Source organism: Vidua chalybeata, chromosome 4 (assembly GCF_026979565.1).
Source record: "Vidua chalybeata isolate OUT-0048 chromosome 4, bVidCha1 merged haplotype, whole genome shotgun sequence".
NCBI classification, from domain to species: Eukaryota; Metazoa; Chordata; class Aves; order Passeriformes; family Viduidae; genus Vidua; species Vidua chalybeata.
In genome coordinates this window covers 50,181,750-50,209,479 of record NC_071533.1, presented here as the reverse complement: position 1 = coordinate 50,209,479, position 27,730 = coordinate 50,181,750, and the positions used below count along the sequence as shown (strand labels likewise).

At 37.8% G+C, this 27,730-nt stretch overlaps 2 protein-coding genes across 3 annotated transcripts in view; one reads left to right on the top strand and one right to left on the bottom strand.

Annotated features, from left to right (window-relative positions):
* WDR19 (WD repeat domain 19) overlaps positions 1-2,188 on the top strand; it is a 37,072-nt gene extending 34,884 nt beyond the window's left edge. Inside the window, exons 34-36 of the mRNA XM_053940209.1 lie at positions 379-455; positions 1,121-1,238; positions 2,041-2,188. Of these exons, the coding sequence (XP_053796184.1) occupies positions 379-455; positions 1,121-1,232 (189 nt within the window). The 3' untranslated portion in view covers positions 1,233-1,238; positions 2,041-2,188. The remainder of the gene's footprint in view (positions 1-378; positions 456-1,120; positions 1,239-2,040) is intronic.
* A 404-nt stretch (positions 2,189-2,592) lies between these two features.
* Positions 2,593-27,730, bottom strand: part of RFC1 (replication factor C subunit 1) — a 33,851-nt gene continuing 8,713 nt past the window's right edge. For both annotated transcript variants that reach the window (XM_053940210.1, XM_053940211.1), the window contains exons 5-25: positions 19,439-19,671; positions 18,631-18,705; positions 16,769-16,846; positions 16,355-16,442; positions 16,027-16,259; positions 14,887-14,994; positions 14,190-14,369; positions 13,709-13,813; positions 12,372-12,768; positions 11,333-11,442; positions 9,851-9,965; positions 9,331-9,419; positions 8,176-8,313; positions 7,687-7,782; positions 7,426-7,524; positions 6,823-6,977; positions 6,589-6,706; positions 5,492-5,637; positions 4,828-5,041; positions 3,660-3,851; positions 2,593-3,119 (exon numbers count right to left, since the gene is read on the bottom strand). In XM_053940210.1, the coding sequence (XP_053796185.1) occupies positions 3,018-3,119; positions 3,660-3,851; positions 4,828-5,041; positions 5,492-5,637; positions 6,589-6,706; positions 6,823-6,977; positions 7,426-7,524; positions 7,687-7,782; positions 8,176-8,313; positions 9,331-9,419; positions 9,851-9,965; positions 11,333-11,442; positions 12,372-12,768; positions 13,709-13,813; positions 14,190-14,369; positions 14,887-14,994; positions 16,027-16,259; positions 16,355-16,442; positions 16,769-16,846; positions 18,631-18,705; positions 19,439-19,671 (3,071 nt within the window). In that variant the 3' untranslated portion in view covers positions 2,593-3,017. The remainder of the gene's footprint in view (positions 3,120-3,659; positions 3,852-4,827; positions 5,042-5,491; positions 5,638-6,588; positions 6,707-6,822; positions 6,978-7,425; positions 7,525-7,686; positions 7,783-8,175; positions 8,314-9,330; positions 9,420-9,850; positions 9,966-11,332; positions 11,443-12,371; positions 12,769-13,708; positions 13,814-14,189; positions 14,370-14,886; positions 14,995-16,026; positions 16,260-16,354; positions 16,443-16,768; positions 16,847-18,630; positions 18,706-19,438; positions 19,672-27,730) is intronic.

Sequence of the window (27,730 nt, the reverse complement as noted above, 5' to 3'; positions counted from 1 at the left end):
TTGGGGGCATTTTTGGTATGTCACATACAACACCAAAAATGCCAGCAGATTTAGGTACAGCTCTGGATACAGATCTACAGATACCATTCTAGAATTGCCAAAGTAAAAGAATTTTAAACACTGCAATTCAGTATATTCCTAGATTTCCATTTCTAAAAGAGGAATGCAAATTCCTCACTCCCACTGCATCTGTGAGAGCTCCTTTTCTAGTTACAGAATATACACAGTAATCAAGCTACAGTAACACATATATGGGGCTTTTAATTCAAGATCTTAGAACTCAGTTGCTGATACCTTCACATAATAACAGGTCCAAAAGCAACTGCTCTGTAGCCAGGCAGCACTTGCCCCTCAGTTACCTGCAGTTTCTGTGTGCAGGGTCGGCACATGGTACGGGATGACTGGACAGTTTGCCCACACTGTGACTTTCCTGCCCTCTACACAGAATTCAAAAGGTAAGTTGGGATTTTTTTTTTCTTTTGCAGTATTCCATTGTTTGTTCATATTTTAGCATCTAATGGATCATTTGGTACTAAAAACATGTAACAGCTGGGCTGGGTAGAAGAGGAATTCCCCTTACTTGGTAATTGCACCTTAGACACTCACAGAACATTGCTTCAAAGTTAACTAAAATAATAGGATATGAGAGAAGAATTGGGCCAGTGATGCAGGGCTCCAGCAGGAACAATAATGAATATGGATGGTGAGCTTGTGTTAAGTTCTCAGCTCTGTCCAGGAAGAAGGCCTGATATGGGGGCAGGACAGGAACACAGGTGCACCAGCAATCACCAAAACAAAATGCACATGGAATTGGGTACAAAGACAGCAATAATGTCTCGTCCCTGATAATCACATGTGACGATGGGATGGGATAGCTCTGTTCCCATGTCAGGAACTCAGGAGCTGCTAAAACCTCCTTTGTTATATGTTTAAATGCAAACAGCAGCCTTCCCATGGTGTTTGTTCTCAAATGGTGAAAACGTAGACAGAAGCGTTGCTCTGTCCTGCACTTGTTACATAGCACTGCTCAGAACTCTGCTCTAGGCTTTGTGCCTCGGCCCAACTTCCTTTGTAAAATGTTAGAATTCACTTTTGACCAGTTACTCTTTCTTTAAAACAGCCTCTTACAGACTGAAAATGTGTGTCCCATGTGTTCTGAAAGGATTAACATTGTTGATCTTAAGAAAATAAATGACTGCACAGAGTACCTCAAAGTAGATGAGGACAAATAAATTCAGGTATGGCCTACAGTCTGTACTTTTTACTTAACAGGGTTCATTCTAGACAGTTCTGGAGTTTTTCCTAGTAAGGAAATCTTAACCTAGAGCCTGGCTCAATGTCTCAGATAACTTGAGACCCACTTCTATCACCTATTTGCCCTCTGGCATGCAAACACCAGTAGGTTTTGTTGCTACTGCAAGTAACCTGGTTGTTAAATTGTGCTTTAACTCAGTTTACCCCTATGACCACATTAGCATCCACAAGCTGTTCTGGTTTGGAACATGTTCCTGAACACCAGGTGTGTTTGAGTAGCACAGAGAACAGGTTGAAGATCTCAGCATCATCCAAACTTCTCCAGCTCTTCCAGCATGGGTTTAATGGGTGGGGGGGAAGGAGAGAGAGCAAGAGGGGTACTAACTGGAAGGAGCAAATCTAAAATGCAGGTTACATGACCTTAACTTGTCTATTTAACAGTATCTATCCCAGGATAACAGCAACAAGTATTGCCCTGAAATACTCATCCTTCTAAGAATGAGAGCATGGCTCTGTCTATACTAAAGACTTAGATCCAAGACTTTTTTTTTTTTTAATGGTAACTGAAAATGAGTTAACAATGTTCATCAACGTTAAAAATTTCAATAATTTGATTTTTTAAATTCAATAATTGCAATTTACTATTGCAAACCTTATATGAAATCTCAGCTGTAGATCACAGTAATGCACTCAAGTTCTTTTGGGGAATTTTTAGTTGATTTTATTTTTCATGATCTGCTATCACAGTGTCTCAGAATATAATTAACCACCTCTGTTTATTTCCAGAACTGCTTGTGTTGGCTGGCAAGCAGCAAGGAAAGCTCTATCAGTACATCACACACCTCTTCCCCAGAAAGGCCTAATAACAGCCATGTCACTTCTATTTTGTGATATCTGTAACTATTTAGCTGTTAATAAATTTTGTACTTTGGTTTATTGTAGTAATAAAGCTGATAATTATTACAAACAAAATCTGCATTTCATCTGCACCAAAGACAAACCACTGGGCCATCTTTGTAGAAAAAAAAAAAACACCTCCCTACTGTTCTCTTTTTCAGTATCAGTTCTGAAATGTTACGAATATTTTCAGTTAAACATTTTTTACTCTTTAAATATTCTTTCCTGGTTTTGATTAAAGATATAACTCATACAAGTACAGACTACTCAAGTTTTGGAAGTAAATCCCTCACTGCTTTTCTGTGTCTCTAAGTGAACAAAAGGGAAGTTGTAGGAAAAGGGGAATGCCACATCACGTATGTGAAGGAAAGACAAAACCATGGAATAAAGGAGGGAGACAGGAGAGAACACTCCATTAATTTAACCAAAGCTTTAAAAGAGTCCTGTGAAACATTTTATTGTAATTTTATATACTGCTTAATTTCTATAATGTACAAATAAGTCATTTACGTATGGGGTTTTTGCATCATGTACTATTTACAAGACTTCACCACATAACGTCAGGGGATTTAGATTAAAAAAAAAAAGTAGTGAAGTCCTAGGAAGACTCAGCAGAAATGCCAGGTAACCAAGCATGACATTTTCAGCATTTCACACACCTGGTGTCTGTTGCACAAGGACAGTTATAGCTTGTAACATGTACCATTTCAGGAATAAGCACAGCAGTGTGAGAGCACAAGAGCTACAGCACCTCTATAAGAGGAGCATTTTCAACGCACTGGTTCTATTTTCCCAGCAGCAGCACTGGATCTATTTCATGTTCCTGGTAGAAGTTAGATACGCAAAGCTGTGTCCAAAGCAAGGTTTTACTCTAAATGTCTTGTTTTCTCTTTTCTTTTCCCTTCTTTTTTTGTTGTTTCTTCATTTTTCTCTCTTTTTGGCAGCTTGGAAGATTTCACCTTTTTTTGCTACAAACAGAAATATAGAGGCAGTTTAAAATCCAGCTGAAAAAAGTTTAGGTCAAAATGTAGACAGTGTTAAGGAAAAAGACACCTCTTTGCCTCCCCTTTCAGGTTGAAGTTTCTAAATGCCACGGAAAATACAGACTACCATATTCAGTCTTTAAGGGTCCCCATTTGGTGATATCTACAAAGGTATTAATAGAATTGTCATCTGTAGGAACCACAGGCACAGGCCTCTGGTGACTCCTTGCCACTGGCACCATCCTCATCAACACTTGAAACATTACTAAGTTTTGGAATTGGATGCAGAATTTTAGATTTGAAGTGATGTCTCACTTTGGTCCAATAAGAGAATGGATGGAAGTAACTTAGACTTTTCCACAGTACCACCACTTAAAAATTTAAAAATTGAGAGATTATTTAATATCTACTGTGATTTTTTTTCTTAATGCATTAAGATGATCTTAAAAGTCAGAGAAAGGTAACTAAAACAAAAAAGCCCCAACACTTCAGTGAGGTTGTTTAATACTGAGGAAATTACATCACCTTAATCATTGCATCACTCTCAACAGTATCCTGCTCATCCTCATCAGACTGGATCTCTTCCACAGTCAAGTCTTCACTCAGATCTAAGGTCGCTGCAGATCCTGACTGCCTTTTAGATGCCTTGACAGCACTAAGTGAATATGGAGTCAGATGTGCCTCTTTGTTGTAGGCACGTGTAAAAGCTGCTTTGACCTGGCAGGGTGGAAGGAAAGAAACTGAGAATCAGTTTAGCTAACTGACTTAATGAGGGATTCCACATCAACTTTCCTTTGGAAAGACATGCCCAAAGATATATATAAGATTACACTCTCTCAAAAGGACACAGAAAGCATTTAAGATCTGTATGGTGAAGGGTCTTTTTAAAGAAGTCCTACATAATCCTCAATAAAGTGTGTATCTTCAGATGCTTCTTGCTTAGGCCTACAATTATTTCAGCACAGTCACACCACAGCCCCTTCAGCAGCACTGTACCCTTGCCACACTAAGCAGCATATTCAGACTAGGGGAAAAAACCTGACAGCAGTGTAGGTTTAGTTACCAGCAGGTTCTTCTCTTTCCATCAGCACCTGACCTGTTTCAGATTACATCTGCCTAGTTTGTAAAAGCAATCTGAGCTTAAGCTCACCTTGTACCACTGGAGTGCAGTAGCTGGATGCTGGAAGAGCAGCACATGAAGCACCCCAGGTCTGGCAGTTCTGTCTAACAGGACTGGGAAAGATGCAAGCTGCAAGGCAGCCTCTGAAGGCAGTGCCTGCTGCCTAACACAGACAGCTGTGCATGCCTCCTCCTTTGCAGGATAGTAGACAGGCAGGGCTGTGCCTGAAGCACACAGACCTTACAGCCTTCCTTGTAGCAAGGTACCAGCTTTCCCTGTCCTTCCTGTGTTCTGCTTCTATACCCAAGACACAACTGACTCCTAGGAATCCTTTACACCAGGAACAAAAAGTGTAAGACTACTGAGTGAAGCACAGCCTGATTATCTTTTAGGACTTAGCCCTGAACTTAGTGGTATGTTTGACAGCTGATTTACAAAGCTTGCTATCAATTATGGTTAAGCTGCTCCACCAACTTCAGCCTTTCCAAAGCACATCCACACCATAGCAATTATTCTAGATTTCTTTTTTAAGATATGGAAGAAGACAAAAAAATTCACTGACAAAAAAATTACCTTGGGATCCAGCTTTGAAAAAGGACTGGGTTTGCCTCCCCACGTGCTTATTTCCATGATATTTTCAACATCTTCTTTCATCAAGCAGTAAGAGTCCATAAATGTTATAGCTTGTTGTACACCATCTGCTCCAAAGTCTTTCAATGGCTGGACAAGTGCATCCCGCAAATACGACAAATATTCCATATTTACTGTCCTCTTGCATGTCTGAGTTCTTTGTCAAAGTGAAAATAAAGTACTGAGTAAGTAAACTGTCCAACCAGCACCACTGGCTTCTAAAGACAAGAACAAATAGGTAAGGAGGCCCTCAACAAATCAACAATCTGCTGCCTTAAGAGCTAACTGCAAGTTGTACTGTGCCATTCCTTTTGCCATACCTTCATTAGGGAATAACCAATGCAAGGTATTTGAACACCAAACAGTTTGGGGAAACACATCTCTAACTGAGAAACTCATCTCTAACTTCAGGGGAAAAAAGAAAAATGCAAGGTACTTGTGATTGACTTGTACAAATTAAGCACTGAGAAAAGCGTCACCAATGACACAGGGACACATTCACAGAATACATGGATGTGTCACTTGTTTGCACCAAGCACAGCAAGGAACTGATGGTAGGTAATGAACTGTACAAGAAAGAACTGTATCAGAGGAATGTCAGTACTACCTGAGACTCATGTGCATTGCCAGTTCTTGAATGATACGATCATGTTTGCCTGTGGATGAAAATTTCCCCAGCCAGCTGGGAAAGACAGGAAACTGGGACATGTAACCCCTCATCAGCTCCCCTGGGAGAACACTTGCATAAATAGCCTGAAAAAATAACACACATGCCAAACTCAAATCACACTGAAAGTCTCGTGGACACCATGACACACTACCCTGCACTGCACCATCCCCAATGAAGAGGGGTAGTCAACACAGGGCCACAGTAGAAACAGCTTATTTTGAAAGAATTCTCTCAATTGCTTATTTCTGGTCAATCCCTGTTAGGTTACAGCTTCACCCCTTGTACCACCCTGTTCATTATCATGTTCTAAAATACCTGTGAAGTTATCTGGGTAGAAAAAAAACCAAACAAACAAACCACAAACCCCCAAAAAACCCCAAAAACAAACAACACAAAAGCACAGCCTTTTCTCAAGTCTAGTTTAGAGTGCAGTCAAATAGCTGACTTCACACAAACAACTGATCTCCAACACAAAGATATGGTGAAGCAGACATTTCCAAAGAACACTGCAATCTACATCAAGTCAGCTATGTTCCTAAGCAATTCAGCTCTTTGGACCTGTACTGAGCAGAGGGGTGAACTAGATGACATCCAGAGGTGCCTTCCAATTTCACCTACAATGCATTCTCTGATGCCAGTCATAATCCTTTAAGCACAAGTCTTGTCAGTGTTTCAATGAGCATTAAAAGAAGTACAGTGACCAAGCTTCAGTCCTCTATGCTTTGAGAGAAATCCTACCCTGGTGAGAGGAAGGACAGAGCAGGCTTGTAACAGGACAAGTGTTACACACCATGTGCTTCTATGCTTTGTGACAGTCCAACTTTTCCAAGTTTCAGAAGACTTCATTTCATGTTGCAGCATGGGCTCAACAACATGGATATAGTAAACTCTTCTGATCACCAGTGGAACGAAATATTACACGAAGTATGAACTATACAGATCATATAACTATACTGAAACACCAATTTCCACAGATCCACCTTTAACACTGGATACCCCTCCCCCTTAACATAAAATGAGTGCTAAGTGCTCACCTGTGTTGGAAGAAGATTCCAGTTCTGCTTGCTACGAATCTGTCTGTCCACTATATCACCATCACATATACTATCAGCTGCTCTACTCAAGAGCACCAAGTGCTTTTTTAAATTACCTCTGGAAAAAAAATGAAGTTGACTTTATTACAAAGCAGAAACATCCAGATAGGTTTTAGTCTTCTTTGACTCCCTGACACAAAAGCCTATGTCAATTTAGGATTTGGAGTAACTCACCCAGCAGCAGCTGGTTTCACATGCACATAGTTCTCTTGGACAAAGAGAGGTGCTAGTGAATAGTCATGGAAGAAAAGATCTGATTTGTCTATAAGAGACATACGGGCAGCCTCCTCTCCAGTAGCAAAAACCTTCCGGACTACATCAAAAGGGCCCTAAATAAATGACATTTCAAGAAGTCAGCAGCTAGAAGGTCAACACAGAAAGTAAGTCATAGCACAGTTATCAACAAAATTAGTATCTAGAAGTATCTTGACTCATCAGTACGAACTCCTCAATCAGTATTTCCACCCTAGAACTTCACCAGTTTTAAGAACTGTATTTTATTTTTGATATTAAGAGAATTATCTCCTAAACAGAGAACAAAGGATGGGAAGTATGAGCTTCCTAATTCCATCTTACATAAGAGATGAGTATATCAAAATATACTCGAGTATATCAAAATATTCAGTCCTTGATATACTACTCTTCAACTATTTGTGCAAATGTGATAGCTCTTGGCACCTAGGCTTTATTCAGTGCTTCAGTTCAAAAGATCCTTATAAAGCCTAGTGACTATATCAGAATACGACAGTAAAAGCCAATCCAGTATTTGACACTTACCAGTTTTATGTCCTTTTTGGCTCTGCTGGCATCTGTTTTAGCCTCATCATAAGTCAGTGATTTGTCTTTTGCACACCACATATTAAGATTATGTAAAACCTAAAGAACAAAATGCACAATTTGGTAGCATAATAGAATTTAAATGGAAGACTCCAGCAGTAAGAGTCTGATCTTTATACATAAAAATAGTATTCAAATACTTTGAATTCAATGTATATAATCTGCTATCTGAATGGTTACTGATGCTGAATGGGTACTGACCTGTCTGATGTCCTGATTTGCTGCCAGGATTATCTCTTGCATTGCAGGCGGGGGAATTTTTAAACCTTCTTTAAATGCAATAGACATCATGGCACCCTGTAATCACAATTAAGAAATTGTCACTAGGTAATTCCTGTGAATTCTTGCCCCAGCAGAACATACTGACACATCTATGAAAGAGCACTGCATATTTTTTCTAAATTTTTAAAGCACATATAGCTCAAATTTTCTCTCATAATCATAAACCATCATTTAGCATTGGTGTAAAAAAGACCATGTTTGTTTATAAAAAGCCATTTTGGATATATTCTTAAAACAGACATCTAAAATCCAAAAGGCTTTGGGAGGAAAACCTCAGGCAATTCATTCTGAAAAGCAATTACTCACTGAGATGATCGATTAAGTGGTGTATCCAATTCTGAATAAACGCTGGCACATGAAGTTACTGATGGCAATTCAGTGCAGTCCATAAAGCCACAGCCTACTTACTTTGATCTGTTCCAGACGAGGTCTCTGAAAACGAAGATCCAAGCAGTAGTGGACCAAGGAGCGCATTTTAGGGTGGTTGCGGTCGTTGCACATACAAATGATGGGTACCTTTGTGTGTCGGATCAAACCAATCAGCTCCTGTAATTTAAACACATTACCATTCCATCAGATAACCTGGACACTAAGAACAATTGGAATGTCATACCAAGCAGCATTAGTCCCTGCCTTAAATCAGATCCTTGACAGGTGCCAAGTCCATAACACTCCTGCTGTAATCACATTTCTACACAGTGCAAACCTAGCCCCTTGCCATTGAACATTGCCCCTTGAACATTTTTCAATTCCTGTTCTATTCAGCTGCAAGAGATCTACTGCCTACCCACTTTCACTGCATACTTCCAGCAGTTATGCTTGGAACTGTCTTCAAGAAGCAATGAAGACCAATAGCCCCGAGTACAGCTGTCCACCTAGAGAAGTAGATTCATTTCTCCAAAGGCCAGTTTGACCTGGCTTATGCCCAGAGGGCACACACAGCTTTCTGGCTGCACCCTGCCACAAAGAATGAAAAAGCAGAAAGTAAAAAGACCAGTTCATCCCTGCTCCAAGAGGCTTCATCATTTTTAGGCTTACCAGAACAAACTTAGCTAGCTCTAATGAAGGTGAAATTCAGCTCAGTTTCATTCCTGCATCTGAGCTAAAAATCTGTATGCCCTTCACCATCAAAGCACTGCACATGGCTATAGGAAATCCTCAGAAGCTAAAACTGGAGCTACTAAAGAGAACAAAGGATGCTGCTGCCTGTGCCACACATTACTCAGTGTTACTGCCTATGCAAAAGAGCAACAGTCCCAGCCAGATTATGAACCTCCCACTGCAGGGAGATGTCACCTTAGAGACCTTAGGATAAATGTACCTGTTCTGAAGTGCACACACTCAAGTTCATTACTCCAGGCTTCTTCTACACAAGTATCCTTTTTCCCCCATCTACCAAAGCACAATTCTTACACAAAGACAGGCTTCTAAAACATGTCACTGTACTCTGCAGAGAGTTTGTTTATGGACCATGGCTTGAGGACAGAGTGGCTTAACTATCTTGTGTGATATATGACACACTCTCTTGGCAATGGCATTAGCTGGGAACTACAGTGGCTTCACCTGAATCCCTCCTCTGTCTTCATTGCCTGCCATACCATCCACTTCATCCATGATCAATACATGTTTCCCGCTAACTGATGAAGATGCACCTGAAAATGAATATGGATAAGAAAATGAGATGGGAATAAAGGAGTCCTGCTCAGAGTTTTACCCAATGCTAAGTAAGATAACCCAATCCTAGGCAACTGAGGCGGTGGCTCTGCCACTTGATCACATGAATCTATGTTCACAGACCAGACTATAACCTCCTGTCATCTTCTTAGAACCAAGTCCTGTGGAACAGAGAAGCAACTGCAGAGTTCTTGAGTAGTTTGTGCAGATTAACAACTCATTCTATAATAGCAGGATTTAATTCTAAATTGAAGAAGAAATATAACAGCTTACTACATGAACCCACCCCTATTAGAGCCAGGTCCCTCCACCTGACAAGGTAAATTCCTAACGTGTAATAAGGAAGCTCTGTCCTTCCTCTAAGCAGACTCTTAAAAAAACAAAAGTCTCATTCAAACAACAGACGCACCAGAACAGAAGTCTTTGATGCTGGTGTTGTTAAGTGACTCAGCAACTACTTCCTTTAGACTATTCTTGCTGCGAGTGTCACTGGCATTCAGCTCCACGTAGCTATACCCCAGTTCCTGGTCCAAACACATAAACCACATAAAAAGTGAGAACACAGATCAGTGAAAAATCATATAGCTTTAATTAGTTTCTCCCCTTATATTCCTCTTCTCTAGCAATTCAAAAAAACTTATAACCACGTGTGGAACAGATAGGCCCAAAAGAGATTCTTTTTGTTTTGTTGTGGGGTTTTTTGGTTGTGTTTTTTGAATTTTTGTTTGTTTGTTTGTTTTGGGTTTTTTGGTTGGTTGGCTGTTGGGTTTTTTTGTTGTTATTGTTTGTTTGATTTTCATTTTGTTTTAATTGAGGGGGGTGCAGAAGCATTAGAGTCAGTGGCACATATTAAATTTTGGAAGATGAACAGAACTGCTAGCATGGATAGAAACAGAACTGTGAGTCAAGGCTGGCTAAGCTCCATGGTATTTCCAGCTGCATAACAAAGAAACATACCACATGGCTCTCAAAGCTGCAGGAGAGAGAAGTTTTTAACTATTTAACCAATAGGAAACACATGACTCCCCCAGCAGCACTAACACTTCTGTCAGTCCCTGACACAACTTAACCCAGCTTCTCTTTTATCAGCAAACTCTCCTGCCAGAGGTAGCCAGAACACAGCACTGAGCACACAAAGCATTGGTCTGTTTTGCTGGTGTTTCCTGTGGAGCACAGAGAAATGCTCTGTAGAGTCCTGAGGCAGCTGAGAGCAAGCCAGGTTGGGAACCAGAAACAGAAAAGACCATGCTTTGAGGAAAAAAAAGTGAGCCAAGACAGCACAGTCACCTTTCCTAGTCTAGTTCTAGATATGGCATCAACCTGTTGGCCCAGAGTTCAAAGGCATGCTCAAAGGGGAAGGGGGGAAAAAGGATTAAGAGTTACTCTATACAATAAAATTCTAAATTCAGATTTAGAAATGGACACACAGCCCTGTCATTTTCTCTCATCCTGAAGTAGCATTTCAATTTAGAAGAAATCTGGGAAATATCTCTCTGTTAGACAAATAAAAACCATGACCTTAGGCTTTCAAAAAGCTTCCCAGAATTTGAGTCCCACTAAGTGCAAATATTCTCCAACTTGCAGAACCAGTGCTGAATGCTCACAATTTTGGAAAATCATTTCCAATCGTTCAGCATACAGTGATATGCTTCCTCTCAATGTAACAGAAAGAAATGCAGACACCCATTGGTACCTTCTCACCTCAGACCTGATAAAGGTATCTAAACAGCCACATATTTTCACCTGTAACCTTGTTCTGAGCAGGTGCAACCTGGCTGAGAGCAGACCCTGGTCATTCAGAGCATACCCACCTACACAATATAGCTGTAATCAGATTCAGAATTAATATGTAACAAAAAAGCATTGGGAACAACCATTACTATGAGCTTACCTTACAAACCAAAGCAGCTGTAGTAGTTTTACCAACTCCAGGTGGACCAGAAAGTAATGCTGCTTTAAAGCCTGTCCCATCATCTTTGCTTCCAGTTTTACTGGGTTTTGCTAAAAAAAAAAAAAAAAAAACCACAAAAAACAAACATATTTCAGGTTTTACCTAGGTATGTAATTATAAAACAAACTACGTGCTCCTAAAGATATCAAGCAGCATTGGAATTTTTCCTCATTTAAGGCCCAAGAAGAACATCCAAAGATGCATACACAGCTGCATCCTAACTACTCAGGTAAAAGCAGCTTAAACCAGCTTACAGTTTATAACTTGAAGTGATTTTGAACTGAAAAATACCAAAAAGTGCTATTAATGTAATATAACCATTTCAGCAATTGCCTCACAACCACATCATACACATAAAAAACCAAAAACACCACCAAACCCATATGCCACCACAAACAAATTAAGCCAAACCCCAAACACGCCACACACAAAACCCCCACTACAGCTGAACTAAAACTTAAACCCTCTTTTAAACACAGAAAAACCTGTCTATAGGATGACAAACTGTCTACTTGACACATGCACTTCTTGCCAGAGCCAGGACCTTGACAATTCATGCCCACTCATGACAGCAGCCCTTTAGACCTGCTCTTATCCTGTATCTTCACTGATGGCTGTGCCTAACCTATTTCCTCTTGCTGAGGAAGAAATCAATAGGCTCAGCGCAAGGCCATTTTTAGATACATCACAGCTAGGATATTTTGGGATTTTTTTGTAAAAATGAAACCTCAGACTTGGGGAAAAAATCTTTTGAGACACATTTTTCTGCTCTTTTTTCAGGTGGGGAGGTTGGTAATAAATGAACAACTATTTCATCAAAAACACCTCAGGCTCAATTGCTGCTAAAACCACATCTGACTGCAGCCTTCTTCCCAATTCCTAAAGTTGCTCTGCTACCACCCAGGCCCTCAGTGGTCCAGGGAACCAAGGAGCATGATTAGCATGAAAGAACACAGAGAAAATTAAGTAGGCCAGTCACCTTGTCCATCTTCCAAGGTGTTCTTGTGCCAGTTTCTGAGCCATCGGAGCAGTTTATTGGCACAGCTCTGCTCACCCTGCTGTCCAATAATTGCCTTAAGAGATACAGGCTTATATTTATCTACCCATAGCAATCTCTCTGTGCCATCTTCATTAACCTCAGAAACCAAGTTCCCCTTTGGTTTTGGGGCTTCTTTCTCCTCTACAGTCTGACATTTAAAGTCCGTAAGTTTTCGAACAGCAGTGGTTTCTTTCTTGACAGAACTGATGGATTCTCCTTTTTCAGGAGTAAACTTGCATTTTTTATTATTAGCTTCCCTTTTGTAGGGGCTAAAATTCCTTTTCCCAGCTTCAGCTTTCTGTGGTGTCTTTTTGGGTTTTGACTCCACTTTCTTTGCCTTAAAAACATAAAAAAATTAAAAAGAAATTAAAGGAAAAAATACAGTAAAGAAACAGCATATTTATTTAAACAATTACAGGAGTACTTAAAAAGTGACAAAGCTTATATAGTGATTAAAAAAACTTCAAGAGCAGATACAGAAAGACTTTCTGAGAAATAAAGCATAGCCAAACACAGTGTCACCAGGTTCTGTAGTACAACCCACAAAAAAGAGGCAGGAAGTGTTCTAGTCATTCCAAAAGCAGTTTCTTAATTCACAAAGCCTGAGGCATCCTACATGGCTAAAATGATGACTGTCAGGTTGGAACAAATGGGTCAGACACCCTTGAAGCTCTTGCAAAATAACACTTGCAAAAGTTGCTCCATTGACAACAATTCAAAGGGAGAGAAAGTGATCAGCTAATAAGTTTAGAGTTGCTTTTCCCTGGGACACTAATGGAATGAATGCACCACATTAGAGCTAACAGATTTTAGTAACATTCTATCAGCCACTACAACCTAAATTTAAATGTGAACAAAAAACTTATTACCTCTTTTTTGGTATTGCCTGAAAAAATTACCTTTAATATTCTTAGTTCAAGTATGACAAAGACAAGATCTGCTATGTACACAAATAGTTTACATATTTCTGGGTCTGTCTGGGTACCACATGGTATCAGTCACAATTACTTATTCCAAAGAATGGATGAATATTGCTTGTTTCAACCTGATACCATCTAAGGAGATGCAATTACCTGCTCTGTCAGGTACCTAAAATGCAGAATAATGTCAGAGTATGAGAATAACCTTTAGCTCCCAAGTAGAGTCATTTGTCTTCACAAACAAAAAACTTTCACTTTTAACCTAAAAGGTCAAACTGACGAGTGTTGTGGTACTGTTACTGGAACAGAAGCCAAACTCCTTTCAATTAAAAACAAACCAAGGCAAAAAAAGCATACCTCTATTTCAGCTGCCAGCTCATATTTTGACTTTTTGCCTGGCATAGTTCGAATAAGATCGAATAGACCATCCTCATTAATAATTTTTGTACCTAAAGTTGATGCCTGGAGCAAAAGAAAGAATTAAATGTGAAATCAAGTTACATTAGGATTTCCATTATTAATTTCAAAGTGTTTTCCAGTAAAAAACTATGGCTAGAAACACAACAACAGGAAGAGTTTATATATATATATATATATATATATATATATATAACTATATATATATATTTTTTTGTGTGTGTGTGTGTGTGAGTGTGTTGCATGTATGCATAGAAGTAAAAACAAAACAAAGCCATAAACAACTTGGCAACTTTTCATTTTAAAGATGCATTTTATTGTTAGTACTGCTTCCTGATGGCAGGAACACTGGCAATTACCAGTTAAGAGAGGAACAATTCAGTTCCACTTGGCCTTTGGGCAGGCACAGGAGCACACTCACCTTCTCACACTTGGACTGGCCGCAGTCTCGCCCCATCACCAGGTAATTTGTCTTCTTGCTGACATTGCCAGTTACTTTCCCGCCGTAACGTTCGATCAGAGACTTGGCCTCATCTCTCTCAATGCACTCCAGAACACCCGTAATTACAAATGTCAGGCCTTCCAAGCAGTTCTCAGCTCCCTGAGAACCAGAGCATTGCAGAAAATGCCATTAGTGATACAATTCTACCAAATAGCTCTTAACCATCAGCTATTTTAACCCTCTACCACATCAAGTACCCTAAGCAACTTTACAAATAAGACTATCATACCTAGCTAAGTTATAGTTCTAAAAGCTTAAATGGGAATAGCTACCAACAAAACTTCACTCATTGTTTACCTGACCATACTTGTAGCACTCTGTGCTTCAAGTGTAGCACGTGAATCAAATGTGTGACAGCAATCTTCAACTTTAAGGTCAGTAACTATTTTTAATGACCATGACTTCCTAAACCAAGTTCTGAATACAAATTCTTTAGTACACTTCCTTACATTTAGTCACTGCTTTGCATTACAATTTAAGTTTTTCTAATACATTCTTCCTAATGGGAAAAAAATACCAGTCTTTAAACAGTTAAGTTGGTATTTTTTAAACTACTTACAGCAGTAGATCTACCAAACACTCTACTTCATATATAGAATCCTGTAGCCAAACCTACCTGAGGTATCTCTTTGGAACCCAGTGCTTTGGGACCCTCACGATTAAGGAAGCTTCGGTAAGCTTGGTAATTGTTTCTCTTCTTTTCAGAGTCCTCAGGGCTTATAGACTGGGTCAGGAGAGGGAAAAAAATTAATATACATATTACAGATATAAAAACAGCAAAATAAACCCCAGCTTCACTGTTCAAGACATTTGCATGCACCAAAGGAAAGGCAAGTTCTAACGCTTGTTTGTAATCTATTAACATGCAATACTGAAGCCTGCTCTCCTTCTGGTGCTTGTGTTGAGGTGTTTTTCCTTGTTCCTTTTAAAAATATTTCAAAAATGTGAGAGCTTAAAAAATACGTACCCATTGTTTATTGTCAGGTTTCTGTAGGTTCGTCTATTGCACACATACATGCTCACTTAATTCTTAAATTGTCACTTTAAACTCACATCCTATTTGTGATCTACACTTATATAAAAGCAGAAATACTATGAAGTAGACTTGACTGATTAAGAAGTTTAAGTGCCTGTTAAAAACTCACCTCAAAAGGAGGTGCAGGCTCTCCCTTCTAATTACAGCTGCTATTTAATTGTCAAAATGGGGTACTTTATACTGTATGATTTAAAAGTACATTTTAATGTTGCAAATAACTGCCAGTGTTCAACAAATACAGTTACTGAATCAGATAAACTCAATTCTATTCTTACATAGCGTATCAATAATAAGAAAAAATAGGAGACTAGGGAGAGAAATGTAAATCCCTAAACAATGCCACCCATCATTCTAGTCACAGAACAGATACCCAAGGTCACCACACTCACATGATAAGTTGTCACTCACTAAGTAAGTGTCAGAATTCCTGCATTCTGTGTTTTCCAGCAAAGTTAAACAAGAGAAAGCACAGAACTGAATTTGCAGTGTACCTGCACACCTTAAAGGGCATTAGAGAACCTCAGATCTTTCATCTGTTTAATTTACACTTTGCCAGATAGTTTTACAACTGCTGTAAGGAAGTCTTACCAGAATTCATATCCTTAAAAGCTGCCCAGGAGATTCAAAGTACCAAGTTACAACAGTGACACCAATAATAAATGAAAACTATTTTCCTGCAAACTCCACCAAGACATCTAAACTAATTTTGATAGCTCCTACCTCAGTCTTCTTGGGAGAAATTTTCTCCTTCTTTGGTGTTGTCTTCTCTTCTTTCCCTGAAGCTGCTTTTCCTCTTGATAGTGAATTCTGAGCACCTCTTTCCTTTTCAGCAACCTCTTCTTGTTTACCATCAGATGATTGTGGGGATAAACAAGAACCTTTCAACTGTTCAGATTTAGTTTGTGGCTTTGCAGAGTAATTCTTGGCTGCACCAGCTGAGTCTATTGCTTTCACTTGAAAGGAGGCAGAGGGAGAAGAGCTCATATATAAAAATGTATCTCATTAATATTATAAATTACTGCAATGCTTTCCAGTTTCTGTGTCCTACCTCTTTCTGACTGCTTATACCCTGCTGTTGTATTAGGGCTGCTGTTGATGCTCAGTACTGTCTGCTCTCCTTCGGTGTTTTTCCAAGCCTAAATAAACACACAATGCCAAAGTCAGGGATGTGTGTCCCAAGCTACCACAGAGAAACAGCAACACACTTCACTTAATTGTGACTAGAACTTAAAATACCATTCCAACAGAGGCATCCAGCACACAGTGTCTGATTAGGCAGGACACCCTTTACTGAGCAAGGAAAAGCCAGGAGGAAAGTATAAGAAGTGAGTATGCTATTTCCATGAAAACACTTCCCTGCTAGCTTAATGTATTTGTATGGAAGTCTCAAAACAAAGGTGTCTAAATAAGAACACTCCCAGCAATGCAACTCCTAAAAGCTTAAATTTAAAAAGAATTCAACCTTTTTCTTCTGTGGTGTTTCATCCAACATGGCCAGAGTTCTAGCAAATTCTTCATCTTCATGCAGTTGCCTCTCCAGCTGAAATTTAAAAAAAAAAAAATTAGGTTAATGCCAAACAAGTTCTAACTCTAGTGTACTTTTAAAAAACTCTAAGTGAGCATAGACAGAAAAAGAGTGTCCTACCAGAGGCAAATACATTTCTGGAAATGGCACTGAAGAATTACTTGTCTCCCCCAGAAAGCAAGACTAGTTAAATCTAGTGAGAAAAATAGATTTGTTGCACTAGAAACATTATTATGCCTGTATAAGCTGTTTTCAAAGGAGTTTTTGGTTCGTATTTTTTATTGTTGTGTATCCTTTCCTTTTAAATAATCAAACTTTGAAGGCTGCACCTCATAACACTCATAACTGCATCACCATGTAACCTGCTGCCTTTACCAAAAGCAGTCCCAAAAGACAAGTAGTAAGAATGTCTGTTAAAAATTATGATGCCTCCAGAATTAATGTTTTATTCTCATTTACTACTAGCAACAAATAATTTTTTAAAAAATCTGTCAGTTTTGAAGATTTTAACTACTGCCCTTAGCTCTGTTCTTAGTGTCAGTTCTATTTACTTTAGGGAAGCAAATATATTTTAACTTTCTATTATTTATACTCATACAACTGATTTTCTCTGATGGAAGAACCAGTAAGAACAACAGTGCATGACATCTGTGAAAGTTATTTATTAGTTGTAAAAAAAACCCACCAAAGTCAGTTTGGTTTCATTTTTATTTCACTTAACAACATAAACCTGACATCTCCAGTGATAACTGATCCTTCAGTTACCTTTCCTGTCCAGTATGGTGCCTTGGGGAAAACCTTTTCTATTCATGAATAGTGTTCATTATTGCCAATAAATATTGAACATTGTTTCGACAAGAGAACAACAAAATTACTTTCATAACTGAAATCCAACATGCCATGCTCTAAGATCTCAATAGATGACTTTATAAAACCAGTATGCCACAGGCATTGAGGCATTGTTTATTTGTGTCCATAACAGTGAAATCTACCTTCCTGTGTATAGTGAGAAAGGGAAGGGGCAGAGACCACCCAGTGCAAAGCAGACTGAGGCAGAGATACATCTGATATAAAGCACTTGGATGCACAGAAACTGGCACTGTTAGAGGTAAGATCAGTTCAAATGAAAGACATCATATTATTTTTCCTGACAGGTTGTTTAACTTCCTAGTAGGGTAAAGTTGGATTCATTTACTCTCATCCTTACCTTCAGAGGTGTAGATTTGTCTGTACAATCTACTTATTTCAAACAATACTCAATATTACAAATATATGTGAGAAATCACATTTTCCCAAAAGCAAGTAAATATGTGTAAGTGTACTTTCCCCTTGTATTAGTACTGATTCAAACAGGAAGGTTTAAGACATGTAAGAGTCATTCACATTTTTCTCAACTATAAGAAAATTCAGAAGACAAGTAAAATAGATCATGGATGGTTATTACTTTTAATTTTTCACTCCAGAGAATGAAAAAAGCGTAACACCATCAAAACACTACCAAAACATGAGAAAGCAGAAAGTGAATTCTGTGTGAAAGGCAGGATTATTAGAAGTACATCAGCTGCACAGACAAAGCCTGGATAGAGATAAAATAGATTAAATGATACATTCTATTTACATAACTGAAAAAATGCCTGTAAAATAACTGTGTGACCAGGCTTGAGCATATTGATGAATTTTATTACACTTAGTTATATTATAGCATACCTGGAAAGTCCATCTTAATTTCTTAAGGAAAAACAATTTTAAGTTAAACAAACTGCTCTTGATATAGAGCATTACATTTGTAGAGCTTTTACCTCTGAATCTTCTTCAAGCTGCAGTTGCCTAGCAATGGCCTCATCATCTAGTGTGCTGTCTCTGCTCTGGGAAGGCTATATTAAAGACAAAAAAACCAACCATTCAGCTACCCCATTATTGTGTCAATTATAATAATTTAATATGTATAGATTCCTTCTGTATACTTCTAGAGGACTGTGAACGAGACATGCAACAATAACTTCTAGCTCTCAACCTAAACACTATTAAACAAGGCTATTTTCAAGGGATTTATTATTCAAAACAAGACCATACTGTAATATAAATATCTCAACTCTTCAAACAGTGCTGAACACCTCCCAAGCTATCAAAGTGAATAGCTTGATATTCCCCACTTGAAAAATACATCAATAACTACACTGGGAATTTTGAAGTTCCTCCATACTTTACTTGGTGCTTTGTTATTCCATGAATAAATGCCCCATAAAGCTTGGGAAAACAACCTTCTTCCTCTCCTGCCTGCTCTCCACCCTCAAATACAAGCTATCCCTTCCACTCACCAACCTCAGAAAACTTAATGGATTTCAAGAAAAGTCACTTGAGAAGGGGCAGTAAGAAAATACTACCTTCAACTTTGTGCTATCTTATCAAACATGGAAATGCTACTCCAAACTTGTATTTGAGGACCTGACGTGCACGCATGGATCATCAGCGCTCGACCTCTGTGTGAGTGATCCCAGTGAGTAACACGAGGTAGGAGCAGCAGTAAGTACTTCCTTGCAGTCAAACTGCTCATTTTGAGCTGCCACCAGACACAGGAGCAGCCTAAAGAACCTCATCAGTACTCACCTCTTTCCTTTTACTTGCTACCAGTTTCTTTTCTGAGCGTTGGACACTCCTTGTCCCAAAGAAATCAAGTGCAGAGGTGGGAGTCTGTTTCACTGGAGAGAGGGGTTTGCTTTTAGCTTGTGGTTTTACCTCCTCTTTTTTCCCAGTATTTGTTCCTGGACAACCAGTCGCTGACGTCCCATTCTCCTTTGGTTTCAGGGAAATTCTTTTATTGGCAAAATCATCATCTTCATCTAAACACAAAGAGAATTCCATTACTTCTGGTACATGGAACTCAAGTTCTTACAATGGAACTGCCAAGAGAACTATTTTGGCACATTACATCAACTCAGATCCTAAAAAAATGCTACAGGCATTCAGAAGTTTTCTGAAAAAAAAAGGCTGAATTGCACAACACATAGTATTTAACACCTTGAATAGCATAACTCGAATCTGAACAGATTCAGTACTGAAATAACAACATGACATTTGTTACTTGTGCTCATACATCACCTCTCAATTAGACAAGTTCATGAGGAATGCCTTCCCTTCCTAAATGAGGAAAACAATAAACAGAAGATCTAGATCAATGAAATTTGAACTCCCTCCTTAATTAATGTCAAATGCACAACTCTTCCTTCGCATTTTATGTGATGCACAAAGGCACATTTATTACTTTATAGTATTCATCAACAAAGCAGCTAATATAGGCTTTGTAGACATGTATTCTTAAGAATCTCTCTATCTTACATTACAATCCAAGGAAAAATATCAAAACATTTTCTTTACCAAAAAAAAAAGGAAAAAAGGATTCTTGGGTAAGCTTCCTAGTTATTTTTAAAGTATTGCTCATAGTTTATGAAAGTTTTAAAAACATTTCAATGCCATTTTTTCACTTTTTCCCCTTTTAGAGATTCTATGAGCTCTCTATATCTCTGCACTTAAACAAACTCTCCTTCCAGTACAGTCAAAGCCAACTCAAAGAAAAGCAACAATTTCACAGAACACAGAAATCAGACAAGGTCAGCAAGATAAAATGGATTTTTCAGTTTGAAAGGAGGAGGAAAAGTGGCATATACAGTCTTACAAAGAATTAGCCCACAGACCACTGAGCAAAATTTTAATTTTGAATAATCTCCTTTTCAGACTCTTCTCTAATAACAAGGACATGGTCTACCCAGCAATGAAAAAGAAAGAGGGTTTGATGGCTGTTTATTAATTCTGAACCCAAACTCTTCATCCAGTCAATCAACATAAAAATGAATACCAAGGACTTCAAGGAGTTTTATGTCATGTTGTGAAGTCTTACTGACAGTTATACAAATAAAACCCTCTCAAGGAGGCATACAAAACCCCACATGTATCACTGCCACATGATTAATACAACAGCACAGAAGACAAACATCACTGGACAAACTTCTACTAGTGATAAAAGCACCATCTTTGTGAATTCTTCTACAAACTCAAAGTGAGCGAATAAACTGAAAGAAAATCCCGAAAATTAACATTAGACACACTAAAAAAGCAGCAGAAAGACTTGAGAGGAACAGAAACAGAGGCAGTTTTATTTGCATGCCTCTAACTGAAGTCTAGTTTTACTTTTCTCAAAATAGAGATGCTTTAAACACTCACCTCAACATATCATAAACACAGATAGTTCTAAACATCTGTTTTTTAACAGAACTTGAATTGACAGCATTATCACAAAAACATGCTCATTTTCCAGCAACTCCTAATTTAAGCCCCCATATTTCTTTTCATAGAAAAATTTGTTTTCTAACAATTTCCCTAAGTTTAGAAGATGTTATATGTCTGTCATCTCTCATTTTTGTTGTATTCTATGCCAAGATGGAGGGAAACAATTATTTTTTGTTTCACCTGTTCTCAACAGATGGCAGTGTTTTGGGCATCAACCAGAATTTGCTGCCACTGAACACTTACTAGGCAGAATATAATGAGAACCAAGCAGGATTCCACCTATTGCTGGGAGAGAAAGTTTAGTGAGGGAAAAAACTAACACAAAGATACATCTGTAAGGGGGTAAATTGGTTCAGCAGTTAAATTGAGAATGCCTAAAGACAAAAATTTATCCAAGAGAAAGTGGCATTTCAGCCAACTCAACTCACAAAGCAATATATAGAAAATTTAATCCCAGGCCCTCAGCTGACAGCAGTAAGTTTTACACAAAGCTAGAAGCTTTACTATTCTCAACACAATTTATTTTCCCAATGCAGCAGTAAATATCCTACTGCCATTTAGCTCAATTTAACAAACTATTACTATCAGGGAGATTGGGACACTAGATGCTGTAGACTCCTAATTTACAATAGTTTCAAGTCTGAATAGGAGATTGCTTATCTCAATTTCAATAATATTTCTGGTTCTTTCAAATTTTTCAGTTTAACAAAAAAACATCTGCAGGAGTAAAATATACTGTTACTGTAAATCAGTAGTTAATGTAGATGTAATTACATTTGTCTTAATATTACACAAATCCTATTCTGCCCCCATGTTCCCAGCTTTTCTTAAACTAAGAACTGCTCGATGCTAAAAAAGAACTTTTACTTATTATTGTTATCAGAGGATCTGTATGCAATATTGACTTTTTTCATTATTCACTTATAACCATAAATAGCAATAAAACCCAAGAGGATATTGCTTTCTCTTAAGTAGAAAGAAGTAGAGTAAATACAATTAGATTTTAATTTTAAAATGTATGCACTCAAGTCATTTAGGAAGCCAGTACTACATATTATCAGTAGTTAGAACTTAGCTTTAATTATGTTGTTCCAAGAAATGACAGGATTAGAAGCATTTATTGACTGCAAGCAGTGGCTGAAGACAGACAAGAGACTCACTTATGAACAGTCATTGATAAATAAAAATAAAGAAAAGGGAGAATGAGAACATGGAAGTTGTCATTAGGAAACAAAACCAGCCTGATTCTATTAAAAGTGGGTTTCAAAAGAGGCTTTAGGGGACTGACATTCAGGCTACATTTTCATCCCAGGTTCAGGAAATCCATTAACACATCACAAATTCACCTGATCTCCAGGCACTCCCCTTATTTCAAGTACTGATAAACAACAATTTTTTAGCAAAACCTTAACACTTTTCCTCGAAACAAACTGCTCCTACACACCTACTGCCACAGAAGTGAGCAGCAAAGTTAATCAGCTGCTCATTTCCAGTCTCCTTAAGCATGAAGGCAACTTGATTTACAACTCTGAAAATGCCAAGACAGTAACACTATTGCTGCTGCACTAATCAGGTCAATGTTGCTCAGCACTTGACCTGTAAAAGGAAAAAGATGTGTCCTTATTCATACAACCAAGCCAATAACTTGTGGAAAAGACAAGTGAAAATTTGAGTTTTAACTTGCAAAAATTGTAGATTAATTGCAGTCTTAATAGCAACTGCTGGGCAAACCTTGAGATAGCCTTACATGGGGGCATGGACTTCACTGAGAGATAGGAATCAATTTCATCACCAACTAAATGACTTTTCTGTTGTAAAACCTTTCTACAGCAGAACACTACTATTCCAAGAACAGTATTTCCTGTTGACATTGATTAATTTTTGTGTGCTACACAATGAAAAAATATCCTGAACATACATCTCTTTATTTTTTCCAGGATCAGCTCAGAACTACAAACACAAATAAAGACCATATATTCTAATTGAGGCTTCTGGAAATCAAGTACATGCAACTAAGGGAAAGCTAATCATGTGATCAATGGAATACACAGGCAGTGACAATCAGGAGATTGCTTTTAATTATTTTGTACACAAACACTACACATGAAGCAGGGATCTATTATGCCAGGCAATGTAGGAGGACAAACTTCCCTAGCAACAAATAACTGCCATCCTGGGGGTTTTAAGAGCTATTCCATAATGTTAAAGCACAGCTGGCTCTCATTTTATATGCTGTTCCAGCAGTAGCACAATTATGTTAATAAACCAATGCCAGCAGGTCACTTGTAACTGTTTGTTATTCCTCTTCCTCTTTCCTGTCCTCACCCTTTCTCAAAAGAGTTTCACCTGTTGATTACTGAACAACACCTGCAGTTGTTCCCTAACTGAGCCTGATGAAAATTATCTTGGCTGTTTTAAACATGCATTCAGATCCTTTTAAAAGGTTGGGTACAGGAATTACCTCAGCCAATCTAAAAAGGGAGCACTCTATTGCATGCAGGGACAATGGCAACAAGCAGCACAGGACAGATCCTCAGAAGGCCTTCAGAACAATGTATGTTATTAATTTATTATTTCTGTACTGTTGAGTTGCTCATCACTATAGAATATAATTCCTGGTTCCTATTCTATTTAGGATACAAAATATCTGGAGGCAGGGACAGCCTGTTACTGTGGTGTCATAAAACCAACTCCAAATACAGGCAGGGTATCTGCAGATTATAACTAACCTGTACTTATTATTATGTATGCTCAATAGCATTTGTAGACTACTACATAAGGATTTCTGTATAGAGCTAAATGACTACATCCTAAAATCATTAAATCTCCTTTACTTGTAAAAAATGTTAATATTCTGGACATTTTTCAGTTTCAATGACACCTCTTCTGCACAAGTACTTAAACCAGTTCCTGTCCTACAGAACCTACCATCTCCAGCAATAGGCTATTGCTGTCCAGCAACAGGCATTGGTGTCTAAGCTAAAGTGAGGGTGCAGAAAATAAGGTTTGTCTACAGTCCTAGTATTGACTTTATTTACTTGACCTATGCATGGGTCAGTACCCAACACTTGGCAGGACTGAGTTTTGTACTCATCTTTTGCCTAAAGTAACTCTTTAAGAAGATTACCTTTAAGATAACCAGTTCTCAAAAAAGCCAGCAAGTCTATTCCAACTTAGCTCCTGCAACTCCTTCCAAAGAACAGATGCTATGTGTGATTAGCAAAGTGTATTTTTTCTTTCTCCTCATTCAAAAAAGCTAGTAGTTGCAGCCTACATTTAAAAATTTAGATATTATGTCACATTAGATTTTTCATGCCATTTCTCAAAAAGCTAACTGATTTTAGATGTACTACAAACATGCACTTTAAACCACAATTGTTAGCATTTGGTCTATATTGACATGTCAAGGTTCTGTGCTGTTATAAAAATATAAAGCTTAGAATCATTTCACCTTTACACCCCTGAAACAAATTTATCTTTGGATTTTTCAGTTGTAAAAGGTAACCTTAGAAAGTTGCCTATGCTGTATTTTTCACTTTGAGATAAAAAGGTTTAGGGATACAAGACTGAAATGCAGTTAACTACCATAAGTCAGACACTTGAGTGTCCAACTACATAGCCTTTGTTATCCTTGGTCCAATACATACCAAATAAAATTGTTAGTCAAGTCTGTATGCTTAGTTTTGGGACCATTAAAATAAGTAAGAAGGGTGAATATAGTTAAACAAAGTAAATTTTAATCTGCAAACCCATTAATTATAACAACTCCTTTCAAATGAAATGCTTGCCCTTGGCACTGAAACAGCTATGTGTATAACCTCAGCAAGCAATTAGCAGAGTCCATTAACTCATTCCAGGTTACTTTTACTGAAAGTTCTATTCACTTGAGGTTACTTTTCTACAATAGTAGTTCACAGAAGCAGAACTGAATCCCACCATGCAATGAAATTTCATGTTCTGGTTCAATAGCCTGAAGTTACCTGCATGACAGGAATATTCAGTAATGCCACATGAATAATTACAAAAGAGGAAAAAAGGTAACTTCAAGCAATCCAGGCAAGTATAAATGTGCCAATTTTTTCCAGCTGCAGCTCAGGCAGCTCAGCTTACTAAGTCTCACAGGACACAGTACTCTGTTTTCAAACAAAATCAATCAGCATAGAAAAAAAATCCAAACATAAATCCTCTTTTTACATTTTGAACTAATCCAGCAGATTAACCACGTTACGACCAGTTACTCTGGCAGTTCAATAATGAGATCTGAAAGGGAGAAAGGTGGTCTCCAGCATGGAGAATAGGTAAAGGCAGAGGAAAACAGCAACATCTTGAGCTAACACAGCTACAGCTTGAAGACCTGCTACAGAGACGAAACTAAAATTAATTTCACATCCTACCACATTTGAAATACAGGCTGACAAGTAATTCTAATGTCTTCTGATAAATTAATCCTTTCAGTCATAATTACATTTATTTCTCAATATTGCTATTATCCTAGTTTCTGTAGAAAGAAAAAAAGACCACTTCTATAAGAATAAGATTGTATTTTACTTCATGCACACCTCTGGTTTACACTTACTCCGCTATTCAGAGAGTTAACTACTATCATACATTCACTGTTCATGTAACACTCCTCTCAACTCTTAAGAGTTTGAGTACAAGAGATATTTACCATTACATGACCCTTATGCTGTTCTGCTGGTATTCCCAAACTCAATCAAATCAATTTTAAACAGGCTCACTCCCCTTAACTTTTGCATTCCCCTCTTCCCCTGCTTCTTCAGAGGATTTCTGCCAGAACCCACACTCATTCCTCAAATGCATTTCAAAACTCCCTTAAGGTTCAACTACACCTTCTCAACTGACCTTTCATGAAACACTTGAGAGGAAAGTTGGTACACAGAGTACTATTTATCTCCTCCTCACATTTTCAAGTATAGCATTTCTCATAAGTTAGTAGAACACAAGTATTGCCCAGGAAGTACCAGTAACAATATTTTATTTCCCCATGAAATATTTCAGTGAAAGACCTGCTTATTCACTGACAACCTGCTGCTCATTTGAACCTGTGCTTGGATGTGGGGATTACTTTTTTGCCCAGCAGTATTAGCAATTCATTAATTTTTTTGTCTGAGGTTGTTTGGTTTGTTTTGTTGTTTGTTTCCCCATCCCCAATATTCTCTACATTAAAAGAGTCTATATTAAGCAAGGACCTTCACAAGCTATTCTTTTTGTCCTGTCTTCTAAGCTCTAAAGGAACAATTTTCCAGTAACCTGTACACCTCCTCAGTTCCTACCATGCCAGTTTTTCTACCTTTATAAATAATTCTGACTGCCACTACAATAAGGCTTTTCTATTTTTAGAAATATTCAAGCAATCAAGGCAATTGCTACATATACATGATTACCTCTACACAATGTATATGAAAGATAAGTATTCACTTCAAGAGAGGTCAAAATTCTTGCTGAATAACCACGTATGATGAAACCAGATGAGGTTCAACAAACCCCACTAACAGGTCATCTACAAAGCTCAAGGTTCCATTAAACAGTGCAAGTATTATTTTAACAAGTACAATGAACATTTGGATTTTTCCCAATTCCCTAAGACTGTACTACCAACAAAAAACTTGGTAACTTCCCCTTGTTACTGTGCAAAATAAGTTAGTTTTATCTTTGGCCATCATTAAACTAAATACTTATTTAGATTAAATGTATCAATAAAAACAAAGAGTAACTATTCTTGCTTTGTTTTTTTGGGTTTTTTTTTTTTGCCTTTTAAAAAATTAACTTGTTCACAAGCCAATAAGAAACAAAGCAACACAATAATCCAGATCAGTCTACTTTTATACAAACCAAAAGGGTTAATTTCCTCAAACACTTTTGGAGAAAGCTGTATACCACATAGATATATAGATCAGCTGAAAAGAAATTCAAGCAACAAGAGGAAGAAAGTTTCAAATTAAATTGAAAAATAGGCTGAGGCAATTAACTAACTACCAAACTTCTACTGCCTTCTTGATGCCAAAAGGCTCTTTCAAACACTGCCATGGACAGAGCCCTTTAGAATGAGATTCTGACTTTTGAGTGAGTCCAAGCAGCATATTCTTAAGTTTTCAGTTCTGTAACAGTTAAAAAAAAAGAGATGGACAAATGTCTACAAATTTTGTTATGACCTTTTCTATCTATATGTCTATATTCCTATTCTTGTAAAACATATTTATCTCAAGCCAACTGCTATAGCAATACCACTTAAATGCACTCAGCTTGACAGTTCCATCAAGCTGAGGAAACAATTTATAGAAATTATAAGTAAACAAAATTCAAGCATTACGTCTCAAGGTTATAAAGGCATTGTTTTAGAAGACATTGTTAAATCAAACCTGTGTGTACTTAAGACTCTTTTGATAAGAGTAACCTTGACCATGGTTTTCAGGCATTTCACTAATAACCTTGACTAGTGTTCCCGTGGTATCCCTATGCAGAAAAACCTGATTACACCACTTGGAATTGCATAATAAACCTAAATATATGCTGTTTATTCCCCCGGAATTTGATCATTTACCTAACTCTGGCATAAATGCTTTTAAAGATCCTTTTAATCAGGAAAGAACTGTG